Below are 25,647 nucleotides of genomic sequence, written 5' to 3'. Positions count from 1 at the left end.
ACTACCGGGGCGTGTTGTGACAGCACTAGGAGCGGAAGAAGCGCACGGCGCGCACGACGTACTGCCGGCAGATGGGGCACTCGGCGAGTTGTTTGTCTACACACTACCGGGGCGTGTTGTGACAGCACTAGGAGCGGAAGAAGCGCACGGCGCGCACGACGTACTGCCGGCAGATGGGGCACTCGGCGAGTTGTTTGTCTACACACTACCGGGGCGTGTTGTGACAGCACTAGGAGCGGAAGAAGCGCACGGCGCGCACGACGTACTGCCGGCAGATGGGGCACTCGGCGAGTTGTTTGTCTACACACTACCGGGGCGTGTTGTGACAGCACTAGGAGCGGAAGAAGCGCACGAATACATGTTATAGGAATTATTACACAGATTGACTGAGCCCATTGCACAATGAGAATGTTGCACGTTTGCGTCCGTGGTCCACAAATGATCTCGCCGGGAGACCAGCGCTGACCTTATGGTTAGCAATACGCTGAGGCGGGACCATTTCGTGGTAAACATTATTTATACTGTTTGTTTTTTAACCATTTGTTTGTATTTTTATGACTGTTTATCACGAATAAATGCTTTGTATTGTATTGTATAGTTATAAATACTGTAAGCTCACCGTCTTTATATCTGGCGTGGTCCTGCCACAGGCGCTGTGCGCGTACTAATAGTTCTTGTCGCTCAATACATCCGCGGATCTCGACGCGGTTCCGTACTAATAGTTCCTTGAGTTGGCGGACGCTTAGTACGTCCAGTGCGGACACGTCCTTCACGTCTTCGAGGTTTATTGACTGGGAACCTGAAAAAACAGAAATAAGTGCAGTGCTACTTGTAAAGAAAACATTGTATTATTGATAGGAAGTAGATAACACTCGTTTATAGGATATACTTTCGGTACATAACTCTTTCTTCGCAGGTGTAGGTTTTTGTCACGATTATTTATTTAATTGAAAATTTCCATCCCGACTCGGTGTCCGTTTTTTCCCGGAGGAGATAGCCTTTAGGACAAGAGAGGGCTAAAATAATTATAGTGTAATTGCGTATACCAATCTTTTTCACACTCTGAAGACCTTTCTCGCTTCGATGGCATTTGCGGTGTGGAATCGGTATTTGGAGAAGTCAGTCTTTTCAGAGGGGACTCTTAGAGAAAGCGGCCTAGGTGCCTGATCTATGGCTTCCTGTAGGGAGGCATCGTATAACTATACCTTCGTTATAATTACCCGTATTAGAGTCAGAATCATTTCATCATCTTGCTTCGGCGGTATCAGATGCGTCGGCGTCTGTGGCATCGAATTTGTTCCCGGAGGAGTCAGTCTTCTCGAAATGTCTTCTCTGGTCGGTTTCCTAGGTGGAGATACCCCTAGAGAGGGCGGTCTGGGGCTCGTCCTGCAGCAAGGCGCCGTTAGGTGCTCGCTTTATAATTACCTGTATTAGAGTCGGAGTCATTCCCGTCTTGCTTCGGCGGTATCAGGTGCGTCGGCGTCTGCGGAGTCGAATCTGTTCCCGGAGGGGACAGCCTTCTCGGAGACGGCGCTCTCCTAGGAGGAGAGCGTCTCCTAGAAGAAGGCGGAAGGTCTAGGGGCTCGTCCTGCAGGGAGGCGCGGTCGGGCTCGCGCGCGGGCTCGTGGTGCGGCTCGGGAGAGCGCAGCTCGAGCGACGACGCGGCGCGCAGCGGCGTGCCGGGGCCGCCGAGCGCGCCCGGGGACGCCAGCAGCACGTCCGAATCTGAGGAGAAAAAATACTAGTTTCAAAAAACAGGTTTTTTAACGATACAACTTCAAGCGAACCCACAAATCGTAAACCAAAAGTATGGAATCCTACACCCTCGAAGTGGTTCCCTTTGCCCGCATAAGCCTTAACTGAGACGACTCGGTATTGTTGATATCTAACCTATTGTTAGATATTATTAACAAATAACACCCCCTTATCGCTAAATATTACCACGTAACAGTAAAATTTATTTATTAAAATAGTCCTTAAATTCTAAGCAACCTGAACTCGAACTCGGCCATAGAGCCGAGCGTCGTTGGCGACGGTACTGACACAGACGTAAATTAGTTACCGTTGGGTAGCGGATCGGCAGGCCGCCGCACGAACTCCCAGCCCGAGTCGTCCAAGTCCTCGACCTCGAGGCAGTCCGCCGTGTCCACGTGGGCGGGCTCGGCCGCGCCGGGCGTCGTCGGCGGCGGCACCGGCACGGAGATGCGTTCCTGCCCGCCTGTGTACACGTACGACACAATAAGCAACATATACCCGATATGCTTACACTCAAACACACAATATGGCGTAGAGAAAGTCACGATTTTTAATTGACACTTAATTATTTGTAAATTTTCTACCTTTGTCTACTGACAACACCTCATCTTTATTCAAAAATGTACATAATAAATATCTAGCCGATGAGCAGGGCTAATGCTGGACGATAGCCATATTCATTCAGGCATAGTTACGCTAAACGTGCCCGAAAAGTCACGTAATGCATTTTGCAACATTTATATATTTTCTCCCTTATACCATAGATAAATCAAGAAAGATTGGTAACTCAGTACATCGCTACATGGCCTACTTAAACGCGAGTTATCGTCGCTGGTACCTCTTAGTTTTCGAGTTATTTACAGATGGCGCTATTTTCAATGTTTAAAAGTGCCGTCTAGTGAGATAATAATTAATTACATTGCCGAGTAACCATAACTGAATATGATTCAATATTTCGAGGCGGCGGCACCTCGTTTTTTGGCTCAGGGGACTTGCATTTTTGAGATCTCAGGTTCGAGACCCAGCTCCGTTTTTTTTTAAATTTGTTTAAAAATAATTATGTTGTTGTTTTTCACTTTTTTTATCTACCTAGTTGAATATTAGAAAAATAAAATATGATGTGAATTTGAATCATAGAAAAGTAAGTATAAATTTTTCGCGCCTACTTGTTGTATGTGTGTTTATAAAACCGATAGGCCCATAGGGAAGTACCTATCTTATCTACCTACTCGACTCTCCAATCACTTGCCGCCGTGTCAAGAGGATCATGTACTAAAGGACTGAAGTGTTTTTTTGCAATGATTATGGTCCAAGAGCTGGCAGGATTTTGGAGTAGGTCCATGAGGCAACCTGGAAAGGTGCTCAGATGCTTCTCTAATCATGACCAACACCGAGTTTAACGCCGAGTGTGGAGTTGAAAAACGAGCGAGTGTAAGGATTCTATAGGTGAACCACGAGCGAAGCGAGTGGTTCGAAGTAGAATCCTGAACTTGCGAGTTTTTTAACACACGAGAAGTAAAATACATTTGCACCCGAGTGTAACACAAAACTTTTCCCCTCACTATAGCGAGGAAACTACAAGGCAAAAAAATGCGTTTATCACTGCTTCCAGTAGTTCCACAGGTGGTAAATCATCTTTATTACCAGATTCACCTGCTTTTATCAATTTTAAAGCAGTTTATTTGACTTTATTCAAGGTCAAATTACTTTACCCACTAGTGGATAAAATGCGTTTTTACCCGCTGGTATTAAAGGACAAAACACGTGTTTCCGAGCTAGTGAGGGAAAAAAATATTTCTATTCTATTCTATTCTATATGTATATTGATCATATCGAAAAAACGTACATAACCTTTCTTGTAGGATATTTTATGTAGATATTTTCTGTTAAACATATATATTTTTTGCTGTGGGCCACCGTTTACGAGTTATTTACGAAAAACTAAAAAAATTACTTTCAAGATCGAATGGTAGGGTACGGAACCCACCTCATGTCATGGCATTATTTTTCCATGGCTATTTAGACCCTCATCTTTTACTGGTAAAAATGACAGATTGCCTCTAGAACCATTTTTGGTTCTTTTTTTACCACTTTGCACTGTTCTGGCACGGTGAAGGACCCGGCCAAATGATCTGGCATAAATACCATGCGACTTCTAGTCATACTAAGTTATGAAAAAAAAGCTGCACTTTTGGATGGAAGCAAGCCGCTTTGCATGGTGATAGTAGACATCATAGTAAACGATTTTTTCCGAGGATATTGAAATTTCATCCCTTAGGAAGCCGAGCGTAGCGAGGTGTTTTATGAAAATTAAAAAAATTCTATCTTTTTATTGTGTAGTCCGATTTTGACAAAACGTATCTCAAATGAAAGGTATTAATTTGTGTAATTAAAAAAAATACAAAGAAAAAATTTTTGAAAGAAAAGTAAGAAAAAAATTAAAAAAAAAGTAAATTTACGTCTCGCACTGAACAACTTCAAAGAATGACAGACAAAATGTACTATCAGCTGCAAAAGTGGATGGCGAATTTATCAATGAATTCATTCATAATTTCTCCATACACTTTTGCAGTTGATAGTACAATGTCGATATGCGAGTTTTTTTAAATCAAAGACAGATAAATTTGTAGTTGACAACTGAAGACCACATTGAAATCGGAGTAGCATTTTTTAAGATACAAGTTGCCAAAGTTGGGAAAGATCGCTTTATATGGCCACTTTGAAATTCCTATGCCAGAAAGTCAGAAATAATATGTTTTTCTGACACAGAAAAATACATAGTAACAGTACACATCAAAATAGAATTAAAAATTCCAAGGATATTATAATTTCATCCCTTAGAACGACGAGCGCAGCGAGGTCGAAAAAATCTCTTTTTTTACGTCGTCCGATTTTGACAAAACATGTTTCATTTGAAAGGTATTGCTTTATGTAACTTAAAAAAAAATATTGAAAAAAATTGGGAAAAAAATGAAATGAAATTTTTATATCCTTGTAAAAAAATGTTTATAATGATGTCTATTACCTATGCACACTTTTAACTGTAAGAAAAATATAATGTTTCTGACTTTCTGGCTAAGGAATTTATAAGCGACCATATAAACAAACTAAGCCAACTTTGACAACTTGCATCTTAAAAACTACTGATTCGATTTCGATTCGGTTTTTAGTTTATAATCATGCATTTATTTGTCTTTAATTTAAAAAAATCATATATCGAAATTATACACCGTGTCTACCGTTTTTTGCGGTTATTCAGTGTGATACGAAAATTAAGGTTTTTTTTTAAATCTTACATTTTTTTTTCCAATTTTTTTCAATATTTTTTTTAAGTTACATAAAGCAATACCTTTCAAATGAAACATGTTTTGTCAAAATCGGACGACGTACAAAAAAATTAGATTTTTTTTCGGTTTTCGTAACCGACCTCGCTACGCTCGTCGTTCTAAGGGATGAAATTATAATATCCTCGGAATTTTTAATTTTATTTTGATGTGTACTGTTACTATGTATTTTTCTGTGTCAGAAAAACATATTATTTCTGACTTTCTGGCAAAGGAATTTCAAAGTGGCCATATAAAACGATCTTTCCCAACTTTGGCAACTTGTATCATAAAAAATGCTAATCTGATTTCGATGCGGTCTTCAGTTTTCAACTAAAAATTTATCCATCTTCGATTAGAAAAAACTCGTATATCGACATTGTACATTTTGTCTGTCATTCTTTGAAGTTATTCAGTGCGAGACGTAAATTTACTGTTTTTATTTTTTTCTTACTTTTCTTTCAATTTTTTTTTCTTGTATTTTTTTTTAAATTACACAAATCAATACCTTTCATTTGAGATACGTTTTGTCAAAATCGGACGATACAATAAAAAGATAGAATTTTTTTCATTTTCATAAAACACCTCGCTACGCTCGGCTTCCTAAGGGATGAAATTTCGATATCCTCGGAAAAAATCGTTTACTATGATGTCTACTATCACCATGCAAAGCGGCTTGCTTCCTTCCAAAAGTGCAGCTTTTGGCCAAAAATTCTCCATAACAAGTATGACTATTCTGAGGAACTCTAATTTCACTTTTTAATAATTCCAGGTTGCCTCAAACACCTTTTTTGGGCCTCAAAAAATTAAATCTTTAAAAATTTATAGCTCGTTAAAGCCAGACTTGCAGACCTGATGTTCTGAGCACCTTTCCAGGTTGCCTCAAGGACCTACTCCAAAACTCTGCCAGCTCTCCGTCTATTATGACCATATAAGCAGCGACTCAGCGAGTGTCCTTCGAAGACCTGGCAAGCAATTATGGTCGCTCGATAAGTGATAAAATAGCAGGCCGTCCCAATCGCACTATATGTAAGTGCGATAGGGACGGCCTGATATTTTATCGTCTATCGCGCGACCATGCTGGTTGCGCAGATCCGTCGGTAAAGCAGTGTTGCACCTATGGCTCGGGAGAAAAGGCGAATTAGCAAGCGGCTCCATCGGTAAAGCAGTCCGCGGCGACAGATATTCGTCGACAAGCGGTCATGATTGGAATATTGGCCAATGACGAGACAGCTGTCAACATGGCGGAAACAGTTGTCGGCACGATGTAAACATTGCAACAAAATACTTAATACGATAATGTAGATGATATGAAGACGAAAACTACTAAAAAAACCTTTAAAGTTTATGTGACGTAGAAACGCAGGCGTTAATAGACTCTGGCAGTGGATATAACCTAATCAACAAAAACTCTTTCGACGAATTTAAAGTGGATTGCGTGAGTGAGAACTTCACTGTTTCTGATCGCGATGGTACTGTTAGGAAAACGTCGAGCATTTGGTTGTCGAGTATGCAGACTAAGGAAGCGCCGATCGAGCTCAAGATCACTCTGAAAGATGATAATTATCCCTGTGGCGAAATGAAGAGCTCAATGCGACTAAACAGCTGATTTTATAGCCAATAGTCAATCGTTTATTGCAAGAACATAGTGAGATTACATAAGATGATAACATTGAAAAGCAGTTCTTATGTTCTACCAAGCAAGGCATGCAATATTTAACAATTATTTAAAGTATGTACAATAAAATGTCAATATAATTTGTTACACAATAATTCATTACAAATATACACAAGGATTGAGTCAATTTATTACATTTTATAAATTACACAGCTAAGATGTCAAATATAGGCATAGATAAATTACTTAATTAATAATTAAGTTTTGAAAGATGGTGACTATAATGACTTGTGTTTGGAAAATGGCATGCCAAACAAAGGAGACCAACAGTAATGGGGAAGGAAGTTGCATATAAGGTGCATAGTAATGGTCATTTTGCTATGAGAATGAGGAAAAGGGCATTCACTGAGACGAAGAAGCCCTACGATCACACAATTACAGTTGTTGATGCGTTCACCAAGTGTGTGTGGCCCTACCCGATGAAGTCGACATCTAGAGCAGAGGTGATTAGCAAGTGGCAGTTGCAGCGGCAGACGTTTGGTGACCCTATACATATTACCTTTGCCCGAGGTAAAGCATTAAAGAAAAGAGCTTTCAGAAGTACTGTGAAGATGAAACTTTATCTCGTGTAAGAAATTCTTGGTGCCTAAAAGTTAACTTGATTTGTTACTTTATTAAGTTTAGTAAGTTTGGTGAATATTTAAAATGTTGTTGTGTTGTAAAATGCTAAAAGTTGTTACAGTTATTGTTTTTATATCTAATGCTTATATTGTCGGATGTTTTTCAATTTATGTTGAAATGTAATGTTGAATGAATGAGATGTAGTTAGATGAATGAACGTTGAAGTATATCTGGGCATTTCTCAGAGTGTTTCAACTTTTTTGATTTCGGTGGCAGCATTAGTACCCGAACCATGAGTTTTCTTTGTTTCTGGTACAAATCCGCGACTTCTATTTAAATTGACAGGATTTCATGTGACTCTTACAGGATTCATGTAAAACTGTTGCCATCGAAAACAAAAAAATTTAAACACTGAGAAATGCCCATCTGAGGGCAGATATGAGAGCAGGACAGCCGAGAATGTGGGATCGGAACGTAAGGTGATGGCGTGAAACAGAACGTTGTATTATAGTAGAATGACAGTAGGTGTGAAAGGCGATGGGAGAATAGTTTTGAACGATGAGCGTTCGAACGTGAAAGAATTTAGTAAAATCTGTTAATTTCTTATTTGCTGCTTAATTAAAAGTTACTCATTGTTTATTGCTGGGTTTTCATTCGAGGCATAACAATATCCCACAAATATATTGTTTTATTCCCCATTAATATTCGATATGTAAAAAATACCCCAAATAAATAATAGCACTAGACCCTACTCATAGTGTTGTGTTCCTGCCGGTGAGTAAGGGTGCCAGAGCTCAACGAGGGTGCGGTGTGTTGATGACGGGAGCACTTACGGAACTAACTTGTTCCGTCTATTGTCCTTTGAGTCGTCGGCTACCCGAACCCTCCTTAGAACTTGTACATTCCTTTTTGCTGTGTACTTAACACAGCAAAAGGGAGTGTACATGTTTCTAATAGGGTGGCAACGCGCTTTTGACACTGTTTGAGTTGCAGGCGTCCATAGGTTACGGTGACCGCTTTACATCAGGCGGGCCGTATGCTTGTTTGTAATGTAATGCAATAAAAATTAAATAATCAGAAAATAATACTTCCGTCTTAGTGCGTTTTCACATTATCCGATCCGATATCAGATGTAGGACCGATATCCCATATATTTAAGCCGCCTTTTTTCGATTTTCGCCTTTGAAATCCTTCCTACATCCGATATCTGATCGAATAATGTGAAAACGCACTTAGTGTTGTAATATTTTACGTAGCATATTTTGCCTATTCTGGAATGTACGTCCAAGGTAATTTAGAACTATCTTGGAATAATATATTACTAAAAACTCAAAACAAATACTAAAACTGTTATCTTCAATATGGCAATTTTGGTTAGCATGCAGTTTTGTGCATCTTGCATACGCGCCATCTACCGGATTACTTATACACATACAGTAACATCAATTTCTAAGAAAACAAGTTTATTTCTAGTCATCATCATTCGCTTGCCTCGTTTCATTCACTTTAGGCCATCACAGCATGTCTAAGAAGGAAAAGAAAGAAAGAAAAAGCATTTAGTCTCTTCCATATCTCTTCGAAAGTATCAACCGTCATCTTATTATGACTTATATTCCTTTCATATCAACTTTTACACACTCCATCAACCTTTACCTAGGTTTCCTTCTCCCATGTTTGCCTTCCATTCCAATATAATAATGATCATTAATATCATAATATACCTTAATTACAACGAGCAGGTAACATTGCGAGTATTTGTGTAAGTTAATCATGTTATTAACAAAGTCGATAAAATATAAACCAATATTTCAGTCATTCCGATCATGCCAGCTTTCATGGATAAATCTATATTAGGGTCCCCCCACATCTAGCGTCTTGCGAGCGTCGCGTCGGGCCAACTGTATGGGCAAAGCCTGACGTCGCGTCGACGCGGCGTCTTTTTCCATACAGTTGGAATAAGATCTATATTACATGTTACCAATGATGAATAAAACATTCATTTTAAAAGCAAACCTCTTATCTATAATTAGAAATCGTACATCAGCATCATATCCTTATCGATAATGTTATCAAATCTCATTACATTATTTTGCGGTTTTTTTACAACAGTTATAAAATCCTGGGTCCGAACCTAGATGCTCAAGACGCTCTATGGCGTTTCCGTACTGGCGCGATTGGCATCTAACGATCTTCCATTTCCTAAAAACCCACAAAAATAAACTGGTTCTAGCAATTTTGGAACCAACCTAAAGATTTTGAATATGTAAAGCCAATTAGCGCCATCAACGTTGTTTCTACACATTTACCATTTGACGTACAAACATGAAAGCACCCCAGTACCGTAAGCGGAGCGATGCGCGCGACCAATTTATATGAACTTATGAAGTCGATGTATACGATATTATGTCGTCCGCGCGTTTCCGCCCGCTTTACTTTAAAACGCTCCCAGAACTTTAAATATTAGTCTGGTGCAGATATGATAGCTCCACGCGGTCAGTAGGCGTGACACTAAAACCAGTGAAGGGCTTGATGTCAATAATAAAGTTGAATAGCAAAGGTGACTGACCTGGTGTGGGAGTGAAGCGCTCGCGCCGCGGCGCCTGCGCGGGCGCGGGGGCCTGCGCGTGCTGATGCGCCGCGTTGTAGCATCCTCCTGCAAGTTTTATTTATTATTGTACATAAACACGGTAACAGATTGGTATCTCAGAGGTAGCACACGCCAGAAGAAACCTCGAACAAGATGGGAGAGTGAACTCAAACTCACAGCGGGCCCGAATTAGAGAATAGTCGCCCATGACAGACCCCAATGGAAAGAGCTAGAGGAGGGCTTTGCCAAACGGCACACTGAAAAAGAGATATACTCTAATTCAGAAAAAAGGGTCTCAACAGACAATAGGCATACACTCATCACACAATGGCAAACAGCAAGCTCGAATATTTGGAGAGGTGTTTGCCAGTGATAAGCATAGGTTTTGTTTTTTTTCAAAAATCAAAGACATATTTGACAAATAGTACCCCTTGGACTCAAAATAGAGGTATAACATTTAAGCACTTTCCCCACAATATTTCTCTATGCTCTTACCCTGCATTTATGTGTAAGCATAGTAAGCAAATGTCACTCTTAAATTTATTCTTCTTCATTATCAAGTTAAGGCTGCTTTCAAAAAAAACGTCAAAATAATGTAAAATTGATAGTTTTAGTCGGTGAAATACTACACTTTCCGTTATCCAATAGATTTATTTAATTCAAATTTCAGTTAGAGCATCTTATTATCTTGAAATTTATAAGACTGGATTTTTGAAAACCAAGTCACTAAATAAATTATGATTTTTTCTCTAATGCACGTTTAGAAAAACTCACTTATAGAGCTGAATTAGTCGATCTTATTTGTAAAATTTGGACGATTTTGATTACTAAAACAGGTAAATTTATAATTCGTATACCCTGTACTACAAACTTCTCAGACTACATTTTGATTATAAGGTTTTAAAAAAGAGTAAACGAGGCTAAGACGAATTCAATTTTTTTCAGAAATTACCTAAAATTAAGTGACAATTTCTTTGAAAATCTAAATCACATCGAAATAATTTTTGTACTTAATTAATCTGTAACGTTTACTTAAATTGCTGGTATGCCTTAGTGATTATAAATTGCTATTATTTATTTTTGGCAATTTTTTGAAAACGAGCCTTCACCGGTACAATTATTACCACTTTTGGACATTTTCTCATATTTTGTTAGACCAAGTAGAAAAAGTCCTATAATGTGATATATATTTGTAAACTACTCGCAAAGCCCTTTAATTTGATACCACACACGGTATGATCAAGCGCTCGGTTGCGATTTCACTGTTTTTCACACGAAAGCCCTCTTAACTATATTTAAAGTCACACACAGGTCGAACGCGATTAATTAACATTATTTTTACCTTTTTTCCAACGTTTCGGCCAGGTTGCACTGGCCGTGGTCGCGGAAGACTGACGTCCCAGCAAAGTGTCACCGGAGATGTAAACAACACAAAACTACCCGATATTAATTTATATAAATGTTCGGGGTAGACAAATAAATATAATCTACCCGCTTTTAGTTATTGTTTATTTCCCACCGCACGACACACAGCACTCACAACATCCGCGCACTGGTCCGAAGATAGATCTTTTGGTTTGAACATTTGAATCACTGGTCCCCATGTTGGCGATAATCTATACCCGTCTTCCCTGTTAAAGTTTTTAGGATATTTTTTAATTTCGATCGCCTCCCTCACAATCCGGGGATAATAGTGTCGCTCGGTGGAAAGAACTTTGGGTTTGTGTAGCTCAATCCAGTGATTCGTTTCGAAAAGGTAAAAATAATGTTAATTAATCGCGTTCGACCTGTGTGTGACTTTAAATATGTGTACAAAGCGCGAGAACTTAAAGTGTTATAGCCCTCTTAACTGCCTGACCTCCATTAGTGTTTGGTTGCGGCCTCTGCTGCTGAGGTCTGGGCGGCGGGCGGAGGTCGAAGGTGGAGTTGATGAAGTTGTTGATGTTGCTGGTGATGCCCTTGAGCGAGGGGAAGGGCTCCGCGCGCGGCGCGCGTCGTCTGTACGCTGCGCTGTTCACGTGAGACACGCAGAGAGACACTAACTCTTCTTTTTCTGAAATATTAAGATTATTAAGCAACATTTATAATTGAAATAACAAAATTGGTAGTTGTAAGGCAAAACATGAACTCTGTAAGAAGATGTGCTTGCACGAGAACGGATGTTAGGCGGCGAGGCTGCTTGGTCAGTGTGGACCCAGCTAATTAGATTGACTTTTATCATGTGTGTTTTATTATGCTAATTACATTGACCAGCAGAAGTGGAGATGAACCGGCCATATGCTAAAAGACAAGCAGGAGAAATGGAGCAAAATCATAACGGATTGGTACCCTAGAGGTACACAGTGGGCCTGAAGTGGAAAAGAGTGGCCCAAGATAGACCCCAATGGAAAGAGCTAGAGGAGGCCTTTGCCAAGTGGCACACTGAATTATGAGATATACTCTAATTCAGAAAAAAGGGGCTAAATAGATAGATAGAATAGATAGAATTACATAGCCTAAGACTACCACCTAAGACAAAATTGCCCAGTTATTTAAAATTGCTTGCAGATCTTTTGCAGTATTAGTCACCAGTCTAATATCGTTGGCATATTATAGTGTTGTTCATGGTAATAGTACTGGAAATGTAATTAAATTTGTGAGATAGTAAGTCACGAGATTGAACAATGTTGGGCTCAGTGCAGATCCCTGATGGATAGTGGGCAGGGAGGTGTAGGGCACTGTGATTTATTGATTATCTTGGAATAAATAGGAGCTTATCACTTTATCAAGGAACTTTTAAAAATCCTGTAAAAGGCGGGAATTAGTATTTTGCTGATATGCGAGAAATTACTATTACTGTTTTTTTGTTTAATGAAGAAAATTATAAGATATGATGAGGTTAGATTTCTTATACCTATATGATGTGAATGCTGATACTTTTATCAGCTCTCACAAATAATATAGATAATTTATTCTCTTTGTATTTTCAAGTGAGTAGGTGTCTATTTTTGTAATTACCACGTACACAGCCTAAACATTTATAGTATAACATAACCACAAAATTAAAATTTTGAAAAAAAAAACCCCGACTGCGACATAGTTGACCGATTTTCATGAAACATGGCTAAGAACACTCCCGACTAACTCAGCTTTAAGAAAAAAAAACTAAATCGGTTCATCCGTTCGGGAACTACGATGCCACAGACAGACACACACACACAGACAGACAGACAGACAAACAGACAGACAGACAGACACGTCAAACTTATAACACCCCTCCGTTTTTGCGTCAGGGGTTAAAAAGTAGCATTTATAGGTCTGTTATTTGCTTTTATTCTTAGATTTTATTATTACACCTAAGGGGGTTCCCAAAGTGTCAAACGCTTGATGTAAACATGACGTAAACTGCGTATCTTTAGCGAAATTTCTAGAAGACCTGATAGCGAGTTGTCGCACCGAAGCGTGTTCAGGGGACTCACCGACGCAGCCGCGTGTGGACACGTTCTGGCGCTGTAGGAAGCACTGCAGGTCTCGGACCTTGAGATGAGCAATAGCTGGTCGCGCCAGCGGGCGCGTCGAGAGAGCCCGACAAGGGGCGCACATCGCGCCGCCGCCGCGCCGCAGGCAGCCTGCGCAGTAGTACCGCTCGCACTCCGAGCATGCCCGCTTGCGGCGGAACACGCTGAACTGCACCGCACAGCTCTCACACGGCATCTTACTACCGCGTCCTCGCACTATCATTTGACATGCTCAATAGCTCGCGCTCCACTACCGATAGGTTACTAATTATCACAGTTTCATGACCAGAGTTTTTGATAATCTATGTACAGTTTTTCTTAAGATTTGTAAGGGCATTTGATAATTTTATAAAAAAAATAAACATTCACTCAACATCTGCCATCATGGAAGGTTTTGTTTCGTTATACGAAACTTTACTCATAAATATCGCTATGATTACTATCGGAACTGTAGATACTCTACTACTTTACTTTGCGTGTAAAGGACCGCAACTTATGAATGCGTTCAGAATAAAATTATGAAATAAAAAAATCTTGAGCATACCACGCTCTACAGACTGTGCGACAATTTTTAGACGGTGGCAAAGAGTAGTATATATGGACGGTGGTTTGGTGCAGTTGTCTAGTTTTTACGTGATTCTCTATGTCAGCTTATATAGAAGTTAATTGAAGTTTTACTTCTTTTTGCACCATAATTAAATAAACACGCAATGAAGTGTACGTTAATGCAAAGTGCATTTAATCACTACGCTGTAGGTAACAAACGACCGAGAGCGAGAAAACAATGACTCTTTCTCGCTTCCACTTACAGGATGACCTTGGTACGGTGCGGTTTGTTAGCTATTTATTTTTAAGATCCATTACTTTCAAATGTATACTTATAAATCACACATCACACCCGACAAGTAGAAAAGAGTGCGAGAACTTTTTATGTTAATGTACGAGTATGTATCTAAAGTCGAAAGACGAAATGAAAACATAATAACTGGAGGAGGTAGAGAACTTGATAGTACAAAAAATCCAAACAAAAAACCAATCTCCGTGTAAATAATAAAGTCCCCTTGTTTAGGTACTCCTTGTGTAGGTACTCCACGTCATATTATGGGGAACTGCCGAAATTAAATGAATCCCCCGCTACGATTGACTTTATTGAATCGATTATAGAGTATATTGGGAACTGCCGAAATTAAATGAATGCCCCCGCTACGATTGACTTTATTGAATCGAGGGTTCGTGTAGGTCATTCAACAATCAGTCACATTAATACATGCCATAAAAGGGGACATTAATAATATTTACAATTTAATCCATGTAATTAGCCATAGAATGCCGTTCGCTAGTTTGCGGGCGGTACAGCGACATCTAGCGAAAATTTTGGACATCAAAAAATGCTTATACATTTTACGAAAACAAGTCATTACCCAGTTTGCGGACGTAACAGTGACATCTAGCGAACAACTTGCACTACGGCATATAATTGATTTTCACGCCCTCTATCGTTAATTTCCCTAAACATATCGAAAGTACATGGGATTTACTATTTCCTTTGACTGAAAACACCGTGGTTCGTGTGTTGAGTCACTGCATGGATTATCGTAGGTTGTTAATAGATAGTAATGAAATCACATGCAATGCGTGAATCCGTATATAATCTCACATCACATTAATTCCAAAGTTTTCCTCACAAAAAATCCGTTTTAAGTCTGATCATTTGTATGCGCCTGTTTGAAATGCCTGAGCAAAGCGACAAAGCCGAAGCGAGGGCGTGGGATCAGGCGCTCGAGCGTTGCATTTGCTCACAAAGGCTGAGCATTATGCACTCGGGCGAAAGTCGCGAACCGAAGTGCTACTATGGGCTAAGTTTTTCTCACAAAAAAATTGGTTATCCCAAGGTGAGCTTTTAAATTATACTACTTAGCGCTAGTGTCAATGATTGTCATTTCGGGTAGCCTGGCTGGCAAATTTACTTACTCACCGGCAGCAAAACAACACAAATGTAATAGGGATCTTGACTGTACTTAAAATAAAATATTTTATAGCATGCACGAAAGAAAGCATCAGATAAATATAAGAAAAACATGGATAGAAGTTATTTTTAAATCGAATATCTATTTAATAAGTCACGTAGAAATATAAAAAGTAACTGAGTTGATCGTGACGTCACTCAATTCGATTTCATATTAATTCCATATTAGCAAGACGTTGAAAATCGTTTTGACAGTTCTTAAAAAGAAGTTGATTTGACTAGGAGGCAAGTAGCCTATTAGTTAGGAATTAGTGTTGCTTTACCCTAAGTGAATGTAAGGCCTGAGGGTAGAGTTGATGCTCATATTGGGCGTTTCGCGTGAATGTTAAACAAATGAAGCTCATACAAGTGTCTTGAATCGACGCTGCATAGGATAATCGCACGCTGGCCTGCCCTGCTGCTCGTCCCGACGAACGCTTCGCTCCGAGGTCTACACTTAGGCCTGATTTAGACGGCGTGCGAACTCGCATGCGATTTTAGTTACATTGCGGGCTGTTTAAGTTACATACAATTTTGCGCAGCCGTCAATACCGCAATGTAATAAAACTCGTATGCGAGTTCTCGTACCGTCTAAATGGGCCCTTAGGGTTCTGTATTTACTTTTTAAACCAGTGGTAGGGGTCTCTCTTCCCTTCACGCTCCACCGCGCCCGTTTCACACGTTCCGGCGCTGAATGGCAAATGCGCCGAGCTCGTTCACTTGTGCACTATTGTCTTATTTAGGATATTTGTGCATATCGCTTGCTGTATTGGTCGAAGCTATTGGTGCATGTTCTATTCGGTAGGGATGTAGTAGAGTTTAATAAATGAAACTCATGTTGACTCTCCAAGGCATCAATACGTAATGTCGATTAGAATACAGATAGAATAAGCTGATCATTATGAGTAATACAGTTTCCATATATAAAGCATCTAGCCTACTTAATCTAATTAGGTATGCTTACACATCACACCTTCCCCCTATTTTTTTTTTTTTTTTTTTTTTTTTTTTTTTTTAGAAAAAAAAAAAAAATATTACACAAAAAAAATCATGTTTAACAAACTTTCAAATTAACCTACAATAAAAATACAGGTCAATCACTTTTATGTGTTATTGTATAATACGACACGCTCATAATTATGGTGAGGTGATTACTCTCTTAGGTTACGATAACAATAATATAATGAAATGTGACGCACACCTGGTGCACCGATGAGTCAATGATTATGACTAACTTATTACTAGCATAACTCGTTACATAAAATAAGGAATAGTTCTATTTTTATGGATTACATTTTGTTTATTTCCTATAGAAACTTTTACATTAACATCCATGTCTTCAATAACAGAGTATGGACCTAAATACACTGGGTCCATTTTTTCACGTCCTTCTTTTTTCACTAATAATAAATCGCCTATTTTATACTTAATTGGATTACATGTTTTATCATATCTTTCTTTTCTTAACTGCTTTGACATAATTAAATTATTTCTGGCGTCTTCCTGAGCCTTTTGCAATCTATACCTTAAAGCTATCGGATAATCATCGAAGTTATACACAGGATCTATATTATTATTAGTTATATTAGTTGGTAAATTACAAAGTTTTCCGAATACTAATTCGAAGGGAGTATACTTAGTTTCAGAATGCATAGTCGTGTTATAACTGAAGCACCAGAATTGAAGCCAGTTGCTCCATTCGTGAGCCTGGTTATCCGTCTGGATTCTGAGGAAAGCTCCCAGGGCCTTATGAGAGTTCTCCAAAGAACCGAGACTCTCATGGTGATATGCCGTGGATTGTATCTGATTTATTTTTAACAATTTACACGTATTTCGCATAGTTGAAGAAATAAATTCAGAACCTCGGTCTGTTGCTATCTCGCGCGGGATGCCGTAATGTAAAATAAAACCTTCAACGAATGCTCGCGCGACCGTTTCGGTCTCTTTATTGGGTAATGGGTAAGCCCATACGTACTTAGTGAGCTCGCACTGTATCGTCAATATGTAACTATACCCGTTGTTATCTTTAGTTAAAGGGCCAACTAGATCTAGATACACTTTTTCACATGCCGATGTGGCTGTGGTAGTAATAGACATCGGTTCTTTTATGTGTTTATGGAATTTTTGCTTTTGGCATTTATCGCATTTTTTTACAAAAGCTTTTATGTCATTTTCCATGCTTGGCCAGTAGTAGTGACGTTTTATATTATTCGTCATCCTACGCATACCCGCGTGTCCGCTAGTGGGTAAGATATGAAAATCATTCATGATGACTCGCCTGTCATCTTTATTCTTTACTTCTTTTGCACCCTTTATAATACATAGTCGTGGCCCGGACCACTTACTTATATTTTTTATATGTTGAGCTAGCTCTTTGATAATCTTTTCATTGTCTTTGTTTTTAATAACGCATATTTCGTTAATGTTTATAATATTGCAGAAAGCTTCCAATTCCCTCATGAAGAAAGCTCGTTTCATACATGATAGGGATACTGGTGCAACGCTAATAAGTGACAATGAGGGTGTATATACAAACGTATTGTTTCTGCTATAAATACAATCATTCATTTTCGCACACTTGCGATACTCTTCTGAATTAAAACTTAATTGTGTTGAATTGTTAGGTTTTTTTAGAATTTCGGCCACGTTTGGGTGATCAATCCAACCGTTTTGGAAATCCGTAGTGCCGGCATTTTTTTGCCTTTCTTTCTCTTCCATTTGCTTCTTTTGCCCACGTGTTGTTACGAACATAACTCTTTCACTCATGTCTTTCAGCTGTTCACTAGTTATCTCAACCCTTGATAATGCGTCTGCAGCCACATTATCTTTACCTTTCAAATACTCTACCACAAAATCGTACTCCTGTAAATACAATTTGAATTTGGTTAGGCGGCTGGAGGGATCCTTCATGTTAAATAAATAGACTAACGGCCTATGATCCGTAATTACTCTGAAACGTCGTCCAAATAAATAAGGTCTGAAATATTTTATTCCCCACAAAATAGCTAAAAGCTCTTTCTCAATGGTGGGATAATTTTTCTCCGCTTTGTTCAGGGGTCTACTGGCGTAAGCAACAGGTAAACCATCTCCGTTTGATAAAACGCAGCCTATCGCTATCCCTGACGCATCGGTGTGTATTCTAAACTCGTTATCTTCTGAAAAGTTAGGATATTGTAGCAATGGTGGGTTACTCATTGCTGTTTTTAGGGTATTAAATGCATCTGAGCATTCAGTAGTCCATACAAAGTCTACGTTTTTTTTAAATAAATTATTTATTGGCTGAGCTATTTCGGCAAACTTCGGAATAAATTTTCTGTAATAGTTCGCAAACGCTACGAACCTTCTAGCTTCATCTTCATTTTTTGGAGTTGGATAATTTTTAATCGCTAAAATTTTGCTTGGATCTGGTTTGATTCCATCTGACGTAACTAAATGGCCTAAATATAAAATTTCCTTTTTTAGAAACGTACATTTTAGTGGGTTAAGTTTAAAGTTGACTTTCCTCAGCCTCGAAAATACGTCTATTAAATTTTTGCTATGCTCCTGAAGATTTCGTCCCATGACGATAATATCGTCAAGGTAAACGATACATTGTAAGTAATTCAAACCCGTCATTGCAACTGTCATCGCTCTGCTAAACGCACTAGCACTCGTTTTTAGACCCATTGGGAGGCGCTTCATTTGGTAGTGCTTATCAGCCAAAAATGCCGTGTATTGCCTACTCTTAGGGTCGAGTTTTACTTGATAGTATCCTTGATTAAGGTCCAAGGTGCTGAAATAAATTGCACCAGACAGTGAATCTAATATCTCGGTAATATTCGGTAATGGAAATTTGTCATTCTCTATACGCTCGTTAACTTTTCTGTAGTCAATTACGACCCTCCATTTCTTTTCCCCGCTGGAATCTGCTTTTTAGGTACTATTAACAAAGGACTAGCCCATTCCGAATAGGACTCTTCGATTATGTCATCTCGTAACATTTGATCGATTTGTTTTTTAATTTCCGCTTTTTGAGAGTGAGGCAATCTGTATGGCTTACTGTAAACTGGAGATTCATTAGGCTTTAAATGGATTTTTTGTTCGTAAAGGTTCATGGTATTCAGCTTATCACCTGGTAGGTGAAAAATATCGGCAAACTTAGCGCAAATACTTGAGATGCTGGCGTTTTCTTCCGAATTTAAATAATTCAATTTTAACAAAGAAAGCAACAGTTTCACTCTTTCGGCGTTATTTGGACATTCATCAAAATTAAGAACGTCAAATTCCTCCAGTCGCCTAATTTCGGGAGTAACACACTTAATCCTCACAACCTGCTCTCGCGTGTTCAATAGTTTAACAGTCAAATTACCATCCGTACTTCTAGACAAAGAATTTGCTATGAAAATACCCTCGCATACTTCGCTGGCATAAACAACAAAATCTCCCGCGACATTAATGGGAACTTTTACAAAAATTTCACTTCGCGAAGGTAACTCAATGAATGATTGTTCGTTACTGCTATGTGTAGAGTAAACGCGTACCGGTATAAAGGATGTGCGGTTACCGTTTTTCAATTTCAAAACGTCCGTTTCAAAATCTATATTGCCTCTATATTTTTTAAGAAATCCTGACCCAGGATCCCGTCCGCGTCAACCGGTAAATTTTCAAAAACATGAAATTTGTGACTAAATGATTCATTTGTCTCATAAAATAAATCGAGATAGCTGTAACCAACAGATGTAATTACACCGCCTAGCCCATTTACGTTTGTTGTGTGTGGGTGAATCATCGGAGCTGTTGGTCTTATCGAACCATATTTGACTGCACTCAATGACGCTCCGGTGTCCAATAGCCATGTCAACGACTTTCCATTTACGTGAAGCTGAACTGAATTCACGTTACCGAAGGCCATAATATAAGGTAAGGTGTTAGTTACGAAAAAACTGAAGATCAGACGATCTGGCTGGTGACTCGTTCGTGTCATTGCACTCACGAGCCGTGTTTACGTACTGCTTATTATGGGGCTTACGGGGTCCGAAACCGTTACCATTATGCCCGTAGCTCTTACGATATCCATGGCCGCGTAAACCACCCTGAAAGCGCCACCGCCTCTGCCTCTGGGCAAGTAGGAAGCGCGTCCTTCGGTTTTCCTGTACTCGTACTGCGGGTGTCTCGCTGCACCTACCCTACTGTTGAAATATACATTTCCACGACCCGAAGCTATTTGGGCTCTTGCACCCCTACCGCGCACCGCGAACACCTGCTCTGAGGGTGTTGGTGTCATCGCAATCTCTTCATCCTTAGCACCCTGTATTGCGTCTTTAAGAGACGTGTAATTGCGAGCCGATATTACCGTACTTAACCGGTCATTTCGCAAACCACTGGTAAACCTGTGAATAGCCTGCCTTTCATTAAGGGGTTTTAGAACACTGTAAGCACTCGAATCACCATTGGCTTGTGAAATTGTCAGCTTGACAAAAATATCCTCTAAATCTCTACCGAACTGCTCTATACTCTTTCCCGCCTGCCTAGCCGTCTGCAACTGTTTCTGCAAAGCGGTATCCGACCTCCGAGTTAGCAGATGAAGTTTCATATCTGCAATTAAACTCGCTACTGTGGTATAGGTACCTGTTAACCGCAGTTTTGCATTGTAAGACAAACGTGTTTTCAAAACGAAATTTATCAACACCGGGATGTCAGCTTCGACTATCATTGTCCCATACAACTCTATGGCGTCGATTAATTGCAAAGAAACCTTTTCAGTATCATCCATGACGGGCAAAAGAGAGACTGCCGTCTTCAAGTCGAAATTCGATTTGGAACCCATGTTTGAATTAATTAATTGTTGCGATTCCCCGAACAGTTGCAATATTTTAGCATATGCTCTTTCGACTTCCGCAATATACTGTTGTACCTTATTGCCGAGGGGCACTTCCCCCTTTTCTACCTTTGAAATATAAATCTCTAAATAGGCATTATACTCGTTATAAACCGACTTTGCTTCCGAAAATTTTTCCTGCCCTAACTTCTCGCTTCTTCTAACTGGCCCAAGCTTAAGCAAATATTCCTTAAAATAATTAATGCGCTTATAAAATTCTAAAACATCTGGCATAACTATAACGAGCCTTAAGCTAATATAACGCCACACGATAAGGTCTACAGTCCATAGGAAAATAATTCACTACACTTACATGATTTCCCGGCAGGCCGATGAAAGTCTTTGTCACTTCACTACACTTACATGATTTTTCCGGTAGTCCGATGAAAGTCTTTGTCACTTAGTTCGTGGTAGGACACTCACACTGCTTTGCCGATCCGCAGCGCTCCAGGAATCCCCACGACAGCCGCTGCCCGCCACCTTAGACGGACGCACGCCTGCGCATCACCATAGCAGCCGCCTGGCGCTCGATCTTCTGCGTCAGACACTTGTGGATCCTTTTCCAGACGAGATAGACGAAGATAACGGTGATCATCACTCCCATAGCCATCGTTATGTATGATTGCCCATCCGCGTGGCTGATGTCCTGACTCGTCCTGGCGCTATTGCCCTGACCGGCCTGAGCTATGATGACCTCTTCCTTCTCCACTCTAGACACAGTTTTCCCCATCTTGAAAATAGCAAACCGACGAAATGCTGCAGAGAAGCCTTAGTGGTCGTAGTTCCTCAACACGCTGACACGCTTTGGCAAGGTCGCCATGTATTGGTCGAAGCTATTGGTGCATGTTCTATTCGGTAGGGATGTAGTAGAGTTTAATAAATGAAACTCATGTTGACTCTCCAAGGCATCAATACGTAATGTCGATTAGAATACAGATAGAATAAGCTGATCATAAAAAAAAAAAAAAAAAAAAAAAAAAATGTCGCCGCGATGGCACGTCTTCCGTATTTTTCCGCTGTGTTTATTAAACTAATTCGGAAAATATGTGAGTATTAAGTGGTCGCTTGATTATGTGGAGTAGTACGAACCTGTGCAATTGCTAGGACCCCCAAATTCTGGAACATCTACGGAATAGCATTGTCACTGTGTGTTCACCTTTCACATAAAACATTCACTTCACAAGCTGGCTGGGAATTCAAGACACAAATAACACCTTTGGCCTGGAGGTACACTACACAGCGCGGAGCGATACGGACGCTACAAGACAGTGATTGTGCGGAACTGGGTTATCGTGGCAGTGCATTGGAATTATAATTATACGTTTTTTATTTTGAGGGTGGTTTGCGGACTTGTGCATTTCAATGACGGTCACTCTAAAAACTACCGTGATCACATTCTACGAGAAGCGTACGGGTACTGATGGCTCAATTCGTCGACCTGTCAATCTGTGGTGTTAGCGTCGTGGTATAGCGGAGGGACAAAAACGTCGTGCGTGTCAGTGGTTGCGGGTTCCAATCCTCAGAAAGACAAGATTTTTTTTTTTTTTTTATATTATTTACGTTTGACCTTTATTTTTGTTGTTTTTGATTTAATTTTAGGTTTTTTTGACATTTTATTGAAACAGCCATTCTTTTGTGACATTATATTCTATGAATTTGAATTGACTTGCGGTTCTTATAACGTTTAAAGTAGGACACTTTATTTTTATTTTAGTCGTTTCAGTTCATATAGTTGTTATTTTAATTGTGTCTAAAATATTTTATTATTTTATTGTAGTCATACTAGTCATCTTAGGTTTTTAAAGTTTTAAATAATCAATCTGACATTTTAATTTTTGTTTTAATGAAATAATAATGTTTTAAATTAGGTCAATTAATGTATTGTGTGGAAATTTTGTTTTTATTTATGCATAAGAGTCTGTATTTTGAATAATAACAAATTCCCTTTTTTTTTCTTGGCTTGTTATGGTCGTAAGTAAATGACCCTTACATTTTGTGTTTTTTTTTTTTTTTTACTGTATTTTTTTTAATGGTTTTTTTTTTTATGATTTAAAATAATGTTTTATAAAGTTTTGTAATGCAGGCTCCTCCCGACCGCTCTCGGTGTCCCCATTGTCCTAACTCCCCACGCACCTTTTGCGCCCATGGGCTGAAAGTGCATATTGGGAAGATACACAAAGATGTTGCTCGAGCGACGCTGTCCCCCTCACCCTCAGCTGCTCCGTCTCAGCAGCGGGGTCAGGTTCTTTCTAACGACACTAGTAGCACTACCCCAAGTTTGGAGGACTTGGGTTTATTTAGAAAATCGGTGCGGGTTTTGCGTCATATCCCCAGAGGCGCGCGGAATCTGGCGGCGGGTAGATTGTGTGACGTGATCGACAAATGCATCGATACCAATGGCGTGGGGGAGTGGCACGCGCTGCTTTCCTTCGCTTATTCCGCATTGAAAGCGCCCGATGCTGCTGGTCCAGGTAATCTGACTACAAAGGTAAAGCGTAACATCGAATCGGCGGGTTTCGTTGATGCTTTATTTCTTGAATCTGAGTCGGGATCTTCGGGGCAGTACTCGGTGCTTCGAACAATCGAATCGAAAGTTTTCGAAGGCGATCTAAGGGGAGCAGTCAGGGTGCTGATGTCGGAGGATGCAGTGGCGCCGTCGGGCCCCGAAACTTTGGATAACTTGCTGTCGAAGCACCCTGCTCCATCCCGGCCTTTGTTGTTTCCACCTGAACCAGATAGATCATGCTCGGCGCTTACTGCCACGCCAGAGGAAGTTGCGCAAGCTCTGAGCTCCTTTAATAGTGTATCGGCGGCAGGCTTGGATGGCATTCGTCCATCGCACCTGAAAGAACTTATTTCAAGTTCTTCTGGTGAAAACGGCCGTCGCTTACTGGAGTGCTTGACCAGACTGTGTAACTTCCTCCTTAGTGGTCAGTTGAATCCTTTGGTATGTCCGTACATATACGGTGCGTCCTTGTGTGCACTGTCGAAAAAAGATGGCGGCTTAAGGCCTATCGCCGTCGGTAGTGTGTTCCGTCGGTTGACTGCCAAGTTGGGTTGCTATGCCGTGCGAGACGAGATGGCTACATATTTGCAACCTTATCAGCTGGGTTTTGGCACCAGGCTCGGTTGCGAGGCTGCCATCCACGCCGTTCGAGCCTTCGCTCTCGATCCAAATAACGCGGACTCCATCATAATTAAGTTGGACATTAAAAACGCTTTCAATTCTTTAGAACGCGACACCCTTTTATCTGAAGTTCGCGAGAAGGTTCCAACTCTCTACCCCTTCTTGCATCAGGTTTATTCGTCCCCTTCCAAGCTTTTTTATAATGGTTCGCCCATTCCTTCCCAGGTAGGGGCTCAACAGGGTGACCCGCTTGGTCCCCTGATTTTTAGTCTGGCTATTCAAAAGGCAGTCTCTGGTTCTCGATCTCCTTTGAATGTCTGGTACCTCGACGACGGCACACTGGGAGGTAGCCCAGAGGAGGTTGAGAGGGATCTGCTTGTGCTCCTTCCACTTTTTCGGGAGTTAGGACTGGAGGTTAACTCGAATAAATGTGAGTTTTTTCCGTGTGGCGCTAACTCACAGCTTTCCTTCGCCAAGTTTGAAACCTTGCTCCCTGGTCTCACAGAGTTAACTTCAGGGAATTTTTATCTTTTGGGCTCTCCGATTTTTCCCGCAGCCATACCTGAAGCTTTCGAAGTAAGAGAGCAGCTTCTGAGGTCTGCTGGTGAGAAGTTAAAAAAGCTCTCGGGTCACGTCGCACTTACTTTGCTGAGATCCTGTTTCGCCGTGCCGAAGGTGACGTACTTTTTGCGCACTTCCCCAGTCTGGATGCACCCCGACCACATGGATTCTTTTGACCTTGTGGTGAAAGAGTTAACGGAAGGTATTTTGAATGTATGTTTGGGTCCAGAACAGTGGGATTTGGCTTCGTTACCCGTACGTAGCGGTGGAATTGGTATACGGCGCGTACGTGATGTGTGTCTTCCGGCCTTCCTGGCGTCGGCGGCGGGAGTGGTGGACCTTGTCACTAGGATTTTATCTTTGAATCGTGACCAGGTCATAATACCTTTCGCTTCCAATGCCTTGTCGGTCTGGGAGGCTCTCAACCCGGGTGCGCGGGTGCCTGAAAAGCCGTTTCTGCAGCGTTTGTGGGACGAGGTAGGCATTAAACGTCTTTTCGCCAGTCTCTTGAACAACGCTTCTGGTGCGGATAGGGCTAGACTGGTGGCGGCTTCGGCACCGGAATCTGGGGCCTGGTTACATGCCCTTCCCTCCCCGAACTTTGGCACCCTCCTCGATAATGACTCGTTGCGGGTGGCCGTTGCTCTTCGTCTCGGCTGCGATGTTTGTCAACCACATCAATGCATTTGCGGCTCG

General features: G+C 40.4%; 1 protein-coding gene across 1 annotated transcript; it reads right to left on the bottom strand.

The window, feature by feature from the left end:
- Positions 1-473: 473 nt before the first annotated feature.
- On the bottom strand, positions 474-13,924 carry LOC125227985 (E3 ubiquitin-protein ligase rififylin). The gene is made up of 7 exons (XM_048132419.1): positions 13,363-13,924; positions 11,763-11,957; positions 9,884-9,970; positions 2,063-2,218; positions 1,426-1,725; positions 620-799; positions 474-484 (listed from the first exon to the last, which is right to left on the bottom strand). Exons 1-7 carry the CDS (start codon positions 13,622-13,624, stop codon positions 474-476), a joined length of 1,191 nt encoding a protein of 396 aa, XP_047988376.1. The 5' UTR covers positions 13,625-13,924.
- Positions 13,925-25,647: the final 11,723 nt, after the last annotated feature.

The sequence above is a fragment of the Leguminivora glycinivorella genome, chromosome 7 (assembly GCF_023078275.1).
Source record: "Leguminivora glycinivorella isolate SPB_JAAS2020 chromosome 7, LegGlyc_1.1, whole genome shotgun sequence".
Lineage (NCBI taxonomy): Eukaryota > Metazoa > Arthropoda > Insecta > Lepidoptera > Tortricidae > Leguminivora > Leguminivora glycinivorella.
Note: the sequence above shows the minus strand (reverse complement) of the source record. Positions and strands in the feature narration are given on the sequence as shown.